Source organism: Dermochelys coriacea, chromosome 2 (genome assembly GCF_009764565.3).
Source record: "Dermochelys coriacea isolate rDerCor1 chromosome 2, rDerCor1.pri.v4, whole genome shotgun sequence".
Classification (NCBI taxonomy): Eukaryota; Metazoa; Chordata; order Testudines; family Dermochelyidae; genus Dermochelys; species Dermochelys coriacea.
The window spans coordinates 186807635-186821307 of record NC_050069.1 but is presented as its reverse complement, the minus strand read 5'-3'; the positions used below and the strand labels follow the sequence as shown (position 1 = coordinate 186821307).

General features: G+C 39.3%; 1 protein-coding gene across 23 annotated transcripts in view; it reads left to right on the top strand.

Annotated features, from left to right (window-relative positions):
* FBXL2 (F-box and leucine rich repeat protein 2) overlaps window positions 1-13673 on the top strand; it is a 463505-nt gene that overhangs the window by 83076 nt on the left and 366756 nt on the right. For 17 of the 23 annotated variants that reach the window (XR_006279231.1, XR_006279233.1, XR_006279232.1 and 14 more), the window contains 6 exons: window positions 494-588; window positions 3311-3379; window positions 3466-3561; window positions 3860-3986; window positions 4158-4232; window positions 9554-9684. Coding sequence is in view for 15 of the 23 variants with exons in the window: in XM_043508841.1 (XP_043364776.1) it covers window positions 494-588; window positions 3311-3379; window positions 3466-3561; window positions 3860-3986; window positions 4158-4232; window positions 9554-9684 (593 nt within the window). In the remaining 8 variants the exon portion in view is untranslated. Of the gene's footprint in view, window positions 1-493; window positions 3380-3446; window positions 3562-3859; window positions 3987-4157; window positions 4233-9553; window positions 9685-13673 lie in introns of those variants that run through there. The other 6 variants (XM_038392201.2, XM_043508845.1, XM_043508850.1 and 3 more) reach the window with 5 other exon arrangements.

Sequence of the window (13673 nt, the reverse complement as noted above, 5' to 3'; positions counted from 1 at the left end):
AGATTAGCTACAGTGAAAAAATCCCTTCTGTTGCTGTAGGAAACGTTTACTATGTGGCATTACAGGAGCATTGCTGTAGTGCCTTAGCGTAGACAAGGTCTTAAATATATAAATGGGATGACTAATGGGATGAATAATGTGCATTAGTGTTTGCAGGATTGGGGCCTAAGTGTACAAGTATCTGTTTCAAAAAACTTTGTTTCAGTAATATATTACCATTGAGTTTTGCTGAAGCAAATAGTAGTTCTTTTCACCAGATTGCCTGAAGTCTCAGTCCAACATCACTTAAGTGAGCGGGAGTTTGGTCATTTACTTCAATTGGAGTTGGTACAAATCTTTAGTGAGCAAGTACTTTTTTCCTATATACTTTAGAAATCTCTTTCTGGAGGAGGATGGCAGGGGTGGGAAGTCAGCATTGAGATTTCATATTTGTTTAGAATATCAGATGTGTCAAAACAGCATTTATTAAAACTTTATTTGTATATGGTTTAAGGGTCGTGTGGTGGAAAATATTTCCAAAAGGTGTGGTGGGTTCCTGAGACAGCTTAGTTTGAGAGGATGTCTTGGTGTTGGAGACTCCGCTTTGAAGTAAGTAATCTATATACAACTTGATTTAGACATCTTTGTACAAATCTTTCTGACTTAGTGTAATCATTCAATGTGAATTCCAGTTTGGGCAGAGAATAATTAATGTTTTCTTGAAATTAAGTAATGAGAAGAGTGAGAGATCATTTTTAGTTTTTCCAGCTATTACTGATTTTGAATCTTTTAAATGCTTAACAATGGAACATATTTTTGCTGACTAGCTGTTTGCACCTGAAAAAAAAAAAAAGTTTTCTGGAGTAAGTATTCAACAAATTTGTGGTGAACAGTTTATTTCTTTCCTTTTCATGGTCTTAAAAGATAAACTGTTTTCTCAGTAGAAGCCTTGTTGCTTTTAAATAGCTAAGCCATATATAGAACCAACCAAATTTTCTTTTCAACATAAAAACAAAAAGTTGGCAAGAAACAATGCATTCTTTTTTAAAATGAAAAACCCATACTAGTAACAGAATTTCTTTATAAAGAGTAGGGGAAAAAGCAAGAAGCAACAAAATTTTCTGTTTCAAATAGAAGATGCTCTGCTTTGTAAAACAAAGTTAATGCTGGAATCAGTCAAAAATTTCCTATTTAAAATGAAAAATTATGTTGGAATCAATAAAAATATAAAACTTACAACAAAAATCATGTAGTACAAAACAACATCTTTTAAGGAAAAAAGCCATGTTTTATAAAAGGAAAGGAAAAGACCTAACGTTAATATTCTCTATGAAGATGTCTGGAAACCTTTTCAACCTTTACAACTGTTTTAAAAACTGAATAACTTTATAATTTACTAAAATATTCTCAAGAGGAAACCTTAGTTTTTCCTTTTTTTTTTTCCAGTGAGAAGCTCTTATCCTTCTGGAATAACTTACTTTACATCAATTATCTGCACTGTAACTTTGACATCCTAGTGTGCTTCCATTTGGATGAGCAGTGAGGCCCATAGCAGAGAAGTGAAATGGGCCATAATTTCATTTAAGAGCACTTAAATAACTTCACTGAGTCTCTTCAAATCCTGAGGCTGGTTTAGTCTTTTTTCAAATGTTGGGATTTGTTGAGAGAATCAGGTTCCCTACCATCCCTGCCCCTTCCCTGTTATGAATACTAACAGTGTTGACATTTATAACTGTTTATTTGTGGTTCAGATTACAGGCAGGTGCTGAAAAGATGTATGAGGTTATACAGATAAATTAAACAGGTACACAGAATATTCATGAGCTTATTCAAGTAAATGATGCAAACAGGAAATAACAGAGTTAGATGACATGGTTTACATACTGGTGGCCCGCGAACACTAGTGTTTCCACGGTGACTACCATTGGTGGAGCTGCACTGGTGACAGCAACTAATAGAAGAAGGCTATAGTCTATATATACTCCAAGTCAGAGAAAATCCAATAAATAGTAAGTGATCTAAGCTTTCTTTAGGGAAATAGTTAGGAAGTGCTGTTCTGTTTTCTGTTTCTGATCTGCTTTCTCACTCCTTTTGTTTTACCATGCTTGTGTTAAAAATAATTCCCAGTCACTGAAAGAGATGTCAGATGCATAAATATTGCTTAGTTGAGGTACCTCTATCAGAAAATCCACACATGGGTTTTGCAGGACACAGTTTTCCCAATAGCTTTACTATTCCTACAGCTTATTGCAGACTGGAGAAAATGTTGAGAGTAATCTACAGATGTCTCATTTGTCTCATAAATGTAAGTTTCTCTCCAGTAAATACTTGAACTTTGGAATAGCCGTTTTGAAGATTCAAGTGAAAACTATCAACCATATAACTACAAACTTCTCTCCCCTAGCCACCTTGTTTTCAATCCACATTGGAAAGCCAGCAACTATTACCAGCTGTGTGTGTAGTTGCATCTGTTAACCAAGGCAAAACTCCAGGCAAAGCTGTTCTTGCGTGTGTGCCTCCAAGTGTGCCCATAAAATTAATAAAGTTGGAGGAAACCTAGATATAAAAATACTGTTCTCAAATGCTGTGTAGTTGTAAATTTTCTTTTCATCTGTGCAGTCTGATATTTATGTATTTCCTTCAGGTAATTAGGGTAATGTTATATACAGGTTTTTAACACGATAGTGACAACAATCATCTTTACAATTCAGACCCAGCTGATGGTAGTACTTCATTCAGTTGCATATATTATAGTTCATGAATGACCAAAGTAGAGGTCTAGGGGTCCTACATGGATAATCCAGTAGCTTCAGGGCCTCATCCTTTAGCCTGCTGGGCATCTTCACTTCCCTTTGACTTAGGAAGGATTGGCCCCTAATGTGGCCCATTTGAGGATTCAGTAATACAACAGAAAAATGAGTGATCCTCTGCCCAGCGGCTTAACTAGAGTCAAATATCCAAATGTGGTGATACTTGCTCTCTCCTATTCCTGTTAATGTTTTGAGTTAATAGGTGTGAAGCAGGACAGATCTAGGAGGCAACAGAACTAGACTTCTCCCTAAAATCAAGTTTGAGGGAAAATGATGGGAACTACATTGGTTTTGCCAGTTAACAGAGACAAAACTTACAAAAGAACTCCGGCAAAAGAAAGAGGCAGTCCCTGTGACAATTTGATCTGAAATTTACTTTGTAATTACTTTGTGGGCCACATCTCAAGGTTGTTGACTGTTTCTGTATATTAGATGAAGAGGTTGAGGGGAGAGTGCGCTCTAGTGGCTGAATTATAACTTGATCCATATAAAATTTCATTAACTTTTTATTGCTGTTTTAGGACATTTGCACAGAACTGTAGAAACATTGAACATTTAAATCTAAATGGATGTACAAAAATTACTGACAGGTAGGTGAAAGGCTTTTTTCATGTGATAGTGAAATTTGAAAAAAGAAGTGGCTGAAGATATTTTTAGAGTGTCTGCTGTTTTGCAGCACGTGTTATAGCCTTAGCAAATTCTGTTCCAAGCTGAAACATCTGGATCTGACATCCTGTGTATCTATTACAAACAGCTCTTTGAAAGGTTTAAGGTAAGAATATTTATTCATGTTAAAAGACTATTTTGAAGAACATTTACTGAAATCACAAATTTCTCAATATGTCTTGAAACTTAATACTGTGTATCAGCCTCATATATGCACTATACCTAGCGTTTCTAAAGGTGCAATGTATAGTGCTTATGTGTGGTCTTTTCCCATGTCTTTTCTGTAGAGCCCTGGCACAGTTATCCATCATGAATTTGTAACAGCATGTTTCATTTGGGTTTTTCACTGTTATCACCATTCTAAGGTTGGATTTAACTTTATGCATTTTTTTAAATTCTCCCAGTGAGGGTTGCAGAAATCTGGAACATTTGAATCTTTCCTGGTGTGATCAGATTACGAAGGATGGTATTGAAGCACTGGTGAAAGGGTGCAGTGGACTAAAAGCACTGTTTCTTAGAGGTTGCACACAGGTACATAACTGCTTGCGTGTCAAGATAATCCTTTAGGAGTACACTTAATATTTTGGTATTTTGAAAACCTCCCTGAATTTAGATGATGATTTTGTTTTTAACATGATAAGGTGTGTACATTTGTAGTGCTACTTTTAATGCCTTCCTTGCTATTTTTTTTCATTAATACAGCTGGAAGATGAAGCACTGAAACACGTTCAAAATCACTGTCGTGAACTTGTAATCCTGAATTTGCAGTCATGCACAGTATGTATTTTAAGCTTTGAAAGAGTCCATTCTACTTTTATAGCACCTTTTATCTAAGGATCTCAAAGCGTTTTTCAGACATTGATGAATTCAAGTCTTATGCTTTTGAATAGTTGGGACAGCACGTTTCTGCAAGTCACAGAATATTTCAGTCACAATGTTGATAAAATAGCTGAGTGGAACATGGCCTGTGCTGCCTGGAGGCCATAAACCAGCTGAATATTTCCACAGCTGAATTAAGATTTGGAACTTTTGGCTTTCCATTATTTTTAGCTGAGGATAGCTTTAGCTTTTAACTAGTAACTGGAATCAGTCAACTACCATGGACTGTATACAATCAAAATAACCATGCAGTCTTACTGATGTTATGTTATCCCTGTTCTCCCAGGCCCCAAGCCCCAAAGTCTGTCATCTGTGGTCCATTTTTAATTGTAAGTTCTTTGGGCAGAGACCATGTCTATGAGGTGCTAAACACATTCTTGCGTGCTGGATAGTTTAAAAAAATGTCTAGTAGTATTACAGCGGCTAGATTATGCCAGGATAGTCCTTGATAGCAGGAGAGAAAAGCATACATTCTCAACATAATATGGAGGGATTTAGTTGTTCATCTACCTATGAATGGAAATTGCTGCTGTTTATCTAATTCAGTGCATCCCACACTGCACTGAAAATATATTTGTTTTATGGTGTCGTTTTATAAGCCTGATTTACTCCAATCTAACTCTGTAAGATGGGGGAAGTCTCCTTTTTGCCTAAAATTTCTAATGGTTACTTTCAGAGAAGAGAATTAAAAAAAAAAAAGAGAGAGAGAGAAATGGGAGGTGAATTTGGCCCATCCATTCTTTGGTTACAGAACTATGAAAAATTGTAGTTTTTTACTTTTGAAAAAGTTTTCTGTTTATTGCAAGAGCATATCACAAAAACTACTTGGTCTGAAACCTTCAAATCTGTTTTATTCATTATTCCTCAATGAGTACTCCAGCATGGGACCATTTGTATTAAGGTTTGATGGGAAATTGTGGACTTATTAGATGCTAAAGTCTTAAATATCTTAGAACACTGCAAACATTACAAGCTATATTAGAAGTCTTGCAGTAGTTAAAAACTTTGTGAATGCAGAGCTTGTGCCTTCCATGAGATGAATGTCTAGGGTGTGACGGTGAGGCAATTTCCATTACAATCCTTACTTCTTTCAATCTCTAACTTTCTTAAAAAACAGCAAAAAAAACTTATCCATTTCTTCTTGAAGTTTTGCATGCTTATTTTCTTTAAAGGTCCAGGTTGGAAATGGAGCTTTTCTCCTTTTTTATTTGCCAGATAAAGAAGAGCTGAATTTTTTTTTTTCAAGTTCTTCTGTTTGAATCTGATTTTGCTGCAGGATCTCTGGGAGGTCTCATGTATGTTTATTGTGAACTCTAACATCTTAACTGAAGGGACAAGGGTATAGAAGCTTTTAACAGTCTTTCTGCATCTAAAATGACAGGTTTCAGAGTAGAAGCCGTGTTAGTCTGTAATCGCAAAAAGAAAAGCAGTACTTGTGGCACCTTAGAGACTAACAAATTTATTAGAGCATAAGCTTTTGTGAGCTACAGCTCACTTCATCGGATGCATTTCCACCAAATAACATAAATAAATTTGTTAGTCTCTAAGGTGCCACAAGTACTGCTTTTCTTTTTGCATCTAAAATGTTAGTCACATAAGTAGATGTTACTACAACAAAACCCAAGAAGTCTGACTAAGAATCTGTCCCTCTCAATTGTTCAGCTGCTAAATATTCAGTGCTAAACTTTTGTGATATCACCGTTCCACTATTTCTTCAGCCTATATGGGATCTGAATTCAAACTCAAAAATAATTCAGTATTCTTTGGCAATCTGGCTTCTAAAATGGGACCCTCATAATTGATTTTTTGTCCTCTGTAAGATTTATTGCATAGGACTATTTTTTTAAGATTGGGTGGCTAATTTGACTATTTGAACTTCTGGAGTTCTGCAGAACATAGAAATTCTTCAATTGCTGCTTGAAGAGTTGTGATAACCTTTCTAATCCAAGAGGTACGCTTCAAAGAACTTAAAAGCTTTGCATTCAAAACCAGAATAAATAAAATCTATAAAACTAAGTTTGATTGAAGGAATATGCATTCACCACAAGTGTTTAGAAGCTTCATGGCATAGTTTCTAAGCTTCATAAATCAAATATCTTTAGTTCAAGTAGCATAATACATCTGCAGAGATTGTAAACCTCAGTAAGACAAATATTCTGATTCAAGGAATTAAGAAGCTTCACAAAACAATGGGCCAGATCCTGGGATGTGGCTAGCTTACATGGAGCACCAGTTTGGGGGCCTTACCTGGTCTTGATGTAGCTCTGTGCAGGCTGGTCCCTCTGCAACTGTTATACTAGCTTAGTGGTCTCCAATTTTTCTACTCACAAGATCACTTTTTGAATTTAAGTGCAACCCAGGATCTACCGCGCCCCTTCCCTGAGGCCTTGCCCCACTCACTCCATCCTTCCCCTCTCCGTCACTCACTCTCCCTCCACCCTCACTCACTTTCACCGGGCTGGGGCAAGGGGTTGGGGTTCGGGAGGGGGTGTGGGCTCTGCCCTGAGGTCAAGGGGTTCGGCATGTGGGAGGGGGCTCCAGACTGAGCCTGGGGCAGGGGGTTGGTGTGCAGGAGGGGGTGAGGCGTGCAAGCTCTGGGAAGGAGTTTGGGTGCAGGAAGGGGTACATGGCTCTGCATGCTGCCCCTCTCTGCAGGCACCATCCCCACAGCTCCCATTGCTCATAGTTCCCCCTTCCCAGCTAATGGGAGCTGCGGGGATGGTGCTTGCAGGCAGGAGCAGCACTCGGATTCCCCTGTCCCCTCTCTCCCCCGGGGCCGCAGGGGCGTGCTGGTTGCTTCTGGGAGCGGCGTGGGGCTGGGGCAGGCAGGGAGCCTGCCGTAGCGACAGCTCCGCTGCACCGCTGGACTTTTAGTGGCCGGAGATCGTGATTGACTGGGAGAGTCTCCAGGATCGACCAGTTGATCGTGATCGACTGGTTGGCGACAACTGGACTAGTCTGAATTATGTGCTAATTTACACTAGATTACAACAGCCACAGGGGGCCCCAAAATGCTGCTGAAGATCCAGTGTAGTGCATGACATTCCATGCCTGCTCATCTTCTCTGCTGTATTAGTACTTGAAAGTATGAGTTGTATAAGAGCCCCTACATTGATTCTGTCACTGGAAGATTACCTTTACAGTAGGGTAATTCTCCGTAAGCTGGTTGTCAGTTTTGGGGCATATTGGACTGGTGGTTTTGCACGGCTTTGAAGAATCTGGCTCAATAGCTTACTGCTATGAAGCATGTTCTCGGAGGTACTGGTGCAGCCTGTTACTTACATGGTTCACAGGTTAGCACTATGGAGCTTGCTAAACTCAGAAGTGCGATCCATCCCTAATAAGATTTGCACGTTCATTTTTGTGGTTTTTCGAAGTTAGCATGGCATTGACTTGGTAATAAAGTGAACTGGCATTGCCCATGGAGATTATTATTATACCTCATATTCAAGAGGTATTGTATTCAGAATTTATATGATCTGTGGATTGCAAACATCTTTATGAGCACTGTGGATTTAATTGTGCTCTTTCATGAAAAGGATCTAGGTGCTGTGAAATCTTGGATAATTTCAGAGAGAGGGGGTTTGGTTTACAAATTAATGTAGAATTCCATCTTTCTCCAGTGGTCACCGAGTCAAGTTCAATTATCTGCTTACTACTGTCACAATAATATCATTTTCAAAGACAAAAATAAGAAAAATTCTAGATAGTTGGCGCCAAGTAAAACAGTAGGAGCCATTCAGTCAAGAATTTAAGATATACGCTCTTGCTACAATGCCAGAAAGTACAGGACCCATATTAAGTCTAAAATGGTTCAATATGTCTATCAAATTAAAATAATTCAAGATGGAAACTCTAAAATCTATTCTCCTGTCTATGGATCCAGGAGGATTTACATCAGGTGTAGCTATGAGGTGTACCTGTTTTTTAATCTGCTAGTATTCTAGAATCATGAAAACTGCTTCAGGTTTTCAGATGGGAAAATATAGTATATTACCTATGCATATCTTTCTAGGCTGTGCTAAGTTCCAAGACTGTTTTTTGGGGTATTTTTGGTTTTGGGGGTTTTTTTGCTACCAAAAGTAATGCTTGTGGTAGTGGTTAGCTTCAGAAATAAGGTCATACAAACATATCTAGACGATTGGCTCATAAAAGCAATAAACACAGTCATCTCAAAAGGCAGGAGAAATCACTGTTTTCATCACATGGAATGACAGTCAAAAGAGGAATGAGCTTGTATTAACACAAAGGATAATTTATTTGGAAGACGTTAAGTTACCAAAGTAGGAAAAACACTTCTTTCAGAAAGGAGGATCCAGAAGAACTGACAAAGTTAATCGTTTCTAAATATTATAATCCTTCATTGTGTCCTAGAAGACTGTTCATATCATGTGTGCCTCTAGTATTGAGGAGCTGTTTTCAATTATGCCTGTTTCAGAAAATGAACATGCAAATTCAACAGCAGGCAATTCAGAACATAAGTTAGTTCTCGCTATCAGAGTGGCTAAACCAGAACACTATAATGAAAGATTAACTCAAAGGACAGGGAAATGAGAGGTCTAGGTTCTTTTCCTGGGTCTGCTGCAGGCTTCCTGGGTAATTTGGGGCAAATCTGTATTTCAACATACCTTCTGTAAAATGGGGATAAGGAATAGCTGCTGACCTGTAATTCTGTTTCTTTGAAGATACCATACAATAGGATTCCCACTTTTGGGTTTTGCATCCCCAGTGCAAGACAGGTGGTAATCGCTCTTAGTTTTTGGCAGTCTGTGGCATTGGGTATGAGCCCCTCCCTCATCTTTCATTCTAACTGCCAGTGCCTCAACTCCCTCTAGACATTTCTTAGTTAATCCCTAAATTTGTGGGAAGGAAAAGCTCTCCTAAAAATACAAACTGCATGTGATTGTAAATTAAAATATTTACCACATGAAAACCATGCCAAGGATGGGAGAAAACCCAGCTTCACACTGCCTTAGAACAGAATCTCAAATCTACAAAAAGATGTGGGTGAGCAGGAATCCTATGTGGTGGTTGTCTCAAAGAAGCAGTGTGTGTTCTTTCCTGGTGTGTGATTTCCTGCTGATGTTTTGTGGATGAAAATAGACAACTTTTCATGGTTGCACACTGTTGATCTGATGTCATATTGCATGGCTCTATTTTTATTCCTAGACAAATTACTTGATAGCAGGATAAACTTCAACCTTTTTTATTTGTTGCAGCAAATTTCAGATGAAGGCATTGTAAAAATTTGTAGAGGATGCCACAGACTTCAGTCACTGTGTGTTTCTGGTTGTAGCAACCTTACAGATGCTTCTCTCACAGCACTTGGTCTAAACTGTCCGAGATTGAAGTGAGTATGTCACAGTTTTTGTATTCATCATTGGCCTGATCCTGGGAGATTAAGTTTCTCCTATGAAATTCTGAGCACCTTCAACTTCTATTGATTTCCATTGGAGTTAAGGGTGTTCAGCATCAGGGCAAAAACCCAACCCCTGCGTATCATGTGAAAAGAGGAAAAAGAATGTAAGTCACAGTTACTAACTGACTCTATATTACTTCATAGATACATACAAAGGATCCTCAGCTGCTGTGAATTGTCATATGACAATTTCCATGAGCTGAGGATCTGTCCAATAGATACTACATTTTATGGCTCGGTATCTTCTTCTTTTTCCTTACAAATAGTACTGTAAATCATACCTGAAATACTTAACTAGAACTACATAAAGGTGACATTTTAGGAGTGTTTTGCCATTAGTATGCTATGCTGCCCAGCATTGTTAGACTTAAATGCACAATGGGCTAAACTGTCATCTACGCCCAATATCTGATGGGCACAGCTGAGGTGGGGTCACTCAAAATGAAGCTAGTTGCAACTCTCTGATCCTCTGTCTTGTTCTTTCCCGGCACTAGTGTACTTAGAAGAGCCTTTAGGTCCAATATGCCAGCCAAGAATAGCTACAGTATAGTAGCACTTGGGCTACACCTCTCCCTCCTTCAGATTGTAATGCCCTTATGCTGAGGGTTGCAGTGAGAATGGCACAGGTGTTGGCCGTGCCTGCTATAATAACGAGCTGGTGATTCTCCCACAATGGGGCAATGCTCAGCTCTAGAGATGTTTTTGCTTTTGGCCCCTTTACACCACCAGAGCAGCACAGAGGGTCTGGAACAAGGAAAATAATCTGGTTCAGTATATCTGAATTTATCTTCATAATATTATTACTATAAGTAAATTATCTGCCAATTCAGAAATAATATAAATTTGCTGTTAACTTTTTATATTATAGTGGTATTAGCTGTACTTTGCCCGCTATATGAACCAAAATAATTTCATTTAACTCTTAATACTAAGGAAGCTTTCTCTAAAGGATAAGTATTCACTATAGTTTCCTTTTCTTGGGTACCCTACTTTTCTTAAAGTATCAAGAGTGATCTCAAGCCACAAACCTCTCTGTGCATGTTAGGTGCTGCAATTATGGGCAGTTCCTACACAGATTTTATTTCACCAACCACTAAAATGCAGCCATCTCAGGAGTGAAATATAGCTATTTGACAGTGTATGATAACACTGCACAGTTAATCCTCATTTCTCAATATTTTGAAGAATCTGTTTAATGCAGAAATGGATATCTGCCTCCACCCTAGTCATGAAGAAGATTTCTGTTATGGGGCAATTCTAATTAAAAGTATAAGACATTTTCCTTTTAAGGTCGATTTTTTTAATACAAAAATATTAAGCTTCTTAAGATGAAGTTAAAACCTTAATTATGACAGAAACAGATTCAAGAGTTATAACAGTTCTTAGGGATGCTGACCAATTAAACTTTAATTATGGACCATTAAGGAAAATATATATATCAGTAAACTTTGTATCAAAAAGAATTCTGACAAACTATATTTGGATGCCAGTATTGTATGTAATTACCATGCACATTCTGCCATGTTCATTTTTAACCTGATTGGTGGGGAAAAAAAGCTTTTGTTTAATTTAGAAAGACTCTCCTCAAGTCAATGTCTGTATCTGATCCAAACTTGACTGCTTATGCAAATAGCTATGAGTGCTTATGCATGCTCTTGCTTCAGTCACAAGAGTCTTTTCAAACTGGTTTGTCACACTCCTTAGAAGGCTAAATCCATTGCCACTAGTTAGGACAAATCTGAGTCTCTCTCTCTGATGTCAGAAAAATATAGGTACTTTGAAATCATTCCTGGCTCACTTTCTAAGGCAAAGAGGCTTAAAATACCTATCAGTCCCACACTCCTCCTTTCAAGGGAAAGACAACTCTCATGAGAAATCTCTCAAGAAAAATGTAAGGAAGCATCTAATGCGGGGCACCATAAAATGTACTGCTAGCTAAGCAAGCCTGATTTACTATCCTGTAGCTTGTTAGTCTCCCTCACTGTCACAAGGGGACAGGCTTCGGCCATTTCTCATACAGTAACAAGATATTAGCAAGGAAAATGAATCTGACAAAATGATCCCCATAGATCCTTCTCTCATCCAAAGTAAGGATAATGCAAATTGCCATAGACTGAGCTTCAAGACTATGTACTAAAATTGTACTGTATTAAAATTTTCATGTTGAGGAATCAACTGGAGATACAACTCCCTTCTTCTTTGTACCTCCTAAATGACATCTTTTGAAGAACTAGAAAACCTGCAGAAACTCTCTAACTCCCTTCCCAAAATTGGATCAGCTGATCTACTCACTGGCCAATTTAGGGGCAGGCCTTATATGAATATTTGCTATCCAGAGATCAGTCTTACAACTCTGCATGCTGTTCTCAGGCTTTCTGCAGTATTACTATTTGTTAGTGCTCCCGTCTCCCCACTGTGTGGTTCTTGTCTCTGGCACAAGACAGATCAGATGTTGGAAGTTCAAAGCTCCACCTTACCAGCTGGTGCCACATGACTTCCTGCCCAATCCAGTGGCCAATAACTTCTAGCCAGTTTCCTTTCTTTCCACATAATGGTTCAGAGCTCCATTTAGCAGCTGCTCTATATTTAGTGCTTACCTGGTTAGATATCCCTTTTCACCTCTCTTCCCTCAGCTAAGTGCTGATATTAAATTTTTTTGTATTTTTTCCCTATTTTCTTTTAAAGAAAATGTTGGTATTTGTCTAAGTTCAGCTCGTTTGCTGATGTGACCCTTCCCTAGTCTTCCTTTGTTTGAGTTGGCTTATCCAAGGTGACAGTTCAGGTTATTGTTAGTGGGTTTTTTCCCTTCAGTTCAAGTTGGCTTAACAGGAATGGAGAAACTCCACACTGGCTTCCAGAAATGCCTCAACAGATAAATACCTGCCAACAGTGAACATGTCTGGTCTTTGTACTGCCTGAGGGATGGTCATGACTTGCATGAGGTGTGGGATCTGCTGTAGGTTATCACTTTGAGCCATCAGATCCTCTGACAAGTGCTTTGGTCTCTGTAACTGGGCTCAGACTCACTGGCGGCACCTCCTGCTGGTCATCCTGCTGCTTCTGCCTACCTGTGGCTGCCCCTGCAACTCCCGTACCTAATAGGCCTTCCCAGGCCTGCAGCCTGGGGCTTTCCTAGGCCAGAGCTCCCCGGCTCCCTTGGCCTTTCCCCAGCCCTGCTCCAAACTAGGTCCTCTATTCAGATTTCTGCAGCCAAGTCCCTCCCTCTCAGGGCTAGAGAGGGAGTTCCTCTGCTCCTGGCTTTTATAAGCTCGCTGGGTCCGTTTGGGGCGTGGCCCCCAGCTACGGCTGCTCTGCCAATCAGCCCAGCTTTTCCCCTGCCCCAGCCCTCTCCCAGGGCTGTTTTAGGCCCTTCCAAGCAGGAGCAGGTGGCCACCCCGCTACAGTCTCCTTCAGGGTTCCCCAGATGTCTGAAATTAGTTTGGTTTGTAAAGTTTGATGAAGAAATTCTCAAGGAGAGCAGAGTTGAGTGTGACTGCATATAAGACTGGTACATCAAAGCAGAGCTATGATGAGCTGAAGGGACCTGGTGATGTTTAACTCCAGTTCAGAGACTGAGGCATTGAAGCATCTTGAAAGCAGAGATAGAGGCATATATCTTGGTGGGGAGGCACATTAAATCCCCTTGATGCCTGTGTGCCAAGATGTCCTGGATCTCAGCTCATTCCAACTCCTCTCTCTGTTTGCAATTAATCTAGTTGCTGGGACCACCTCAAGAGGCTGGGAACAAAAATGTACTATGGTGATTAAACTCAGATCATGATTGCCAGTGCCTTGCTTCTTATTCACGCTCTTAGCATCTATTTCTCTTTCTACTTTAGGAAAGAGTAAGGAATCCAATGAATCTGAAAGGTGCTTTGGCAATGTATGCACCCTCTCTTGAGGAGAAAGGGAAGAAAACA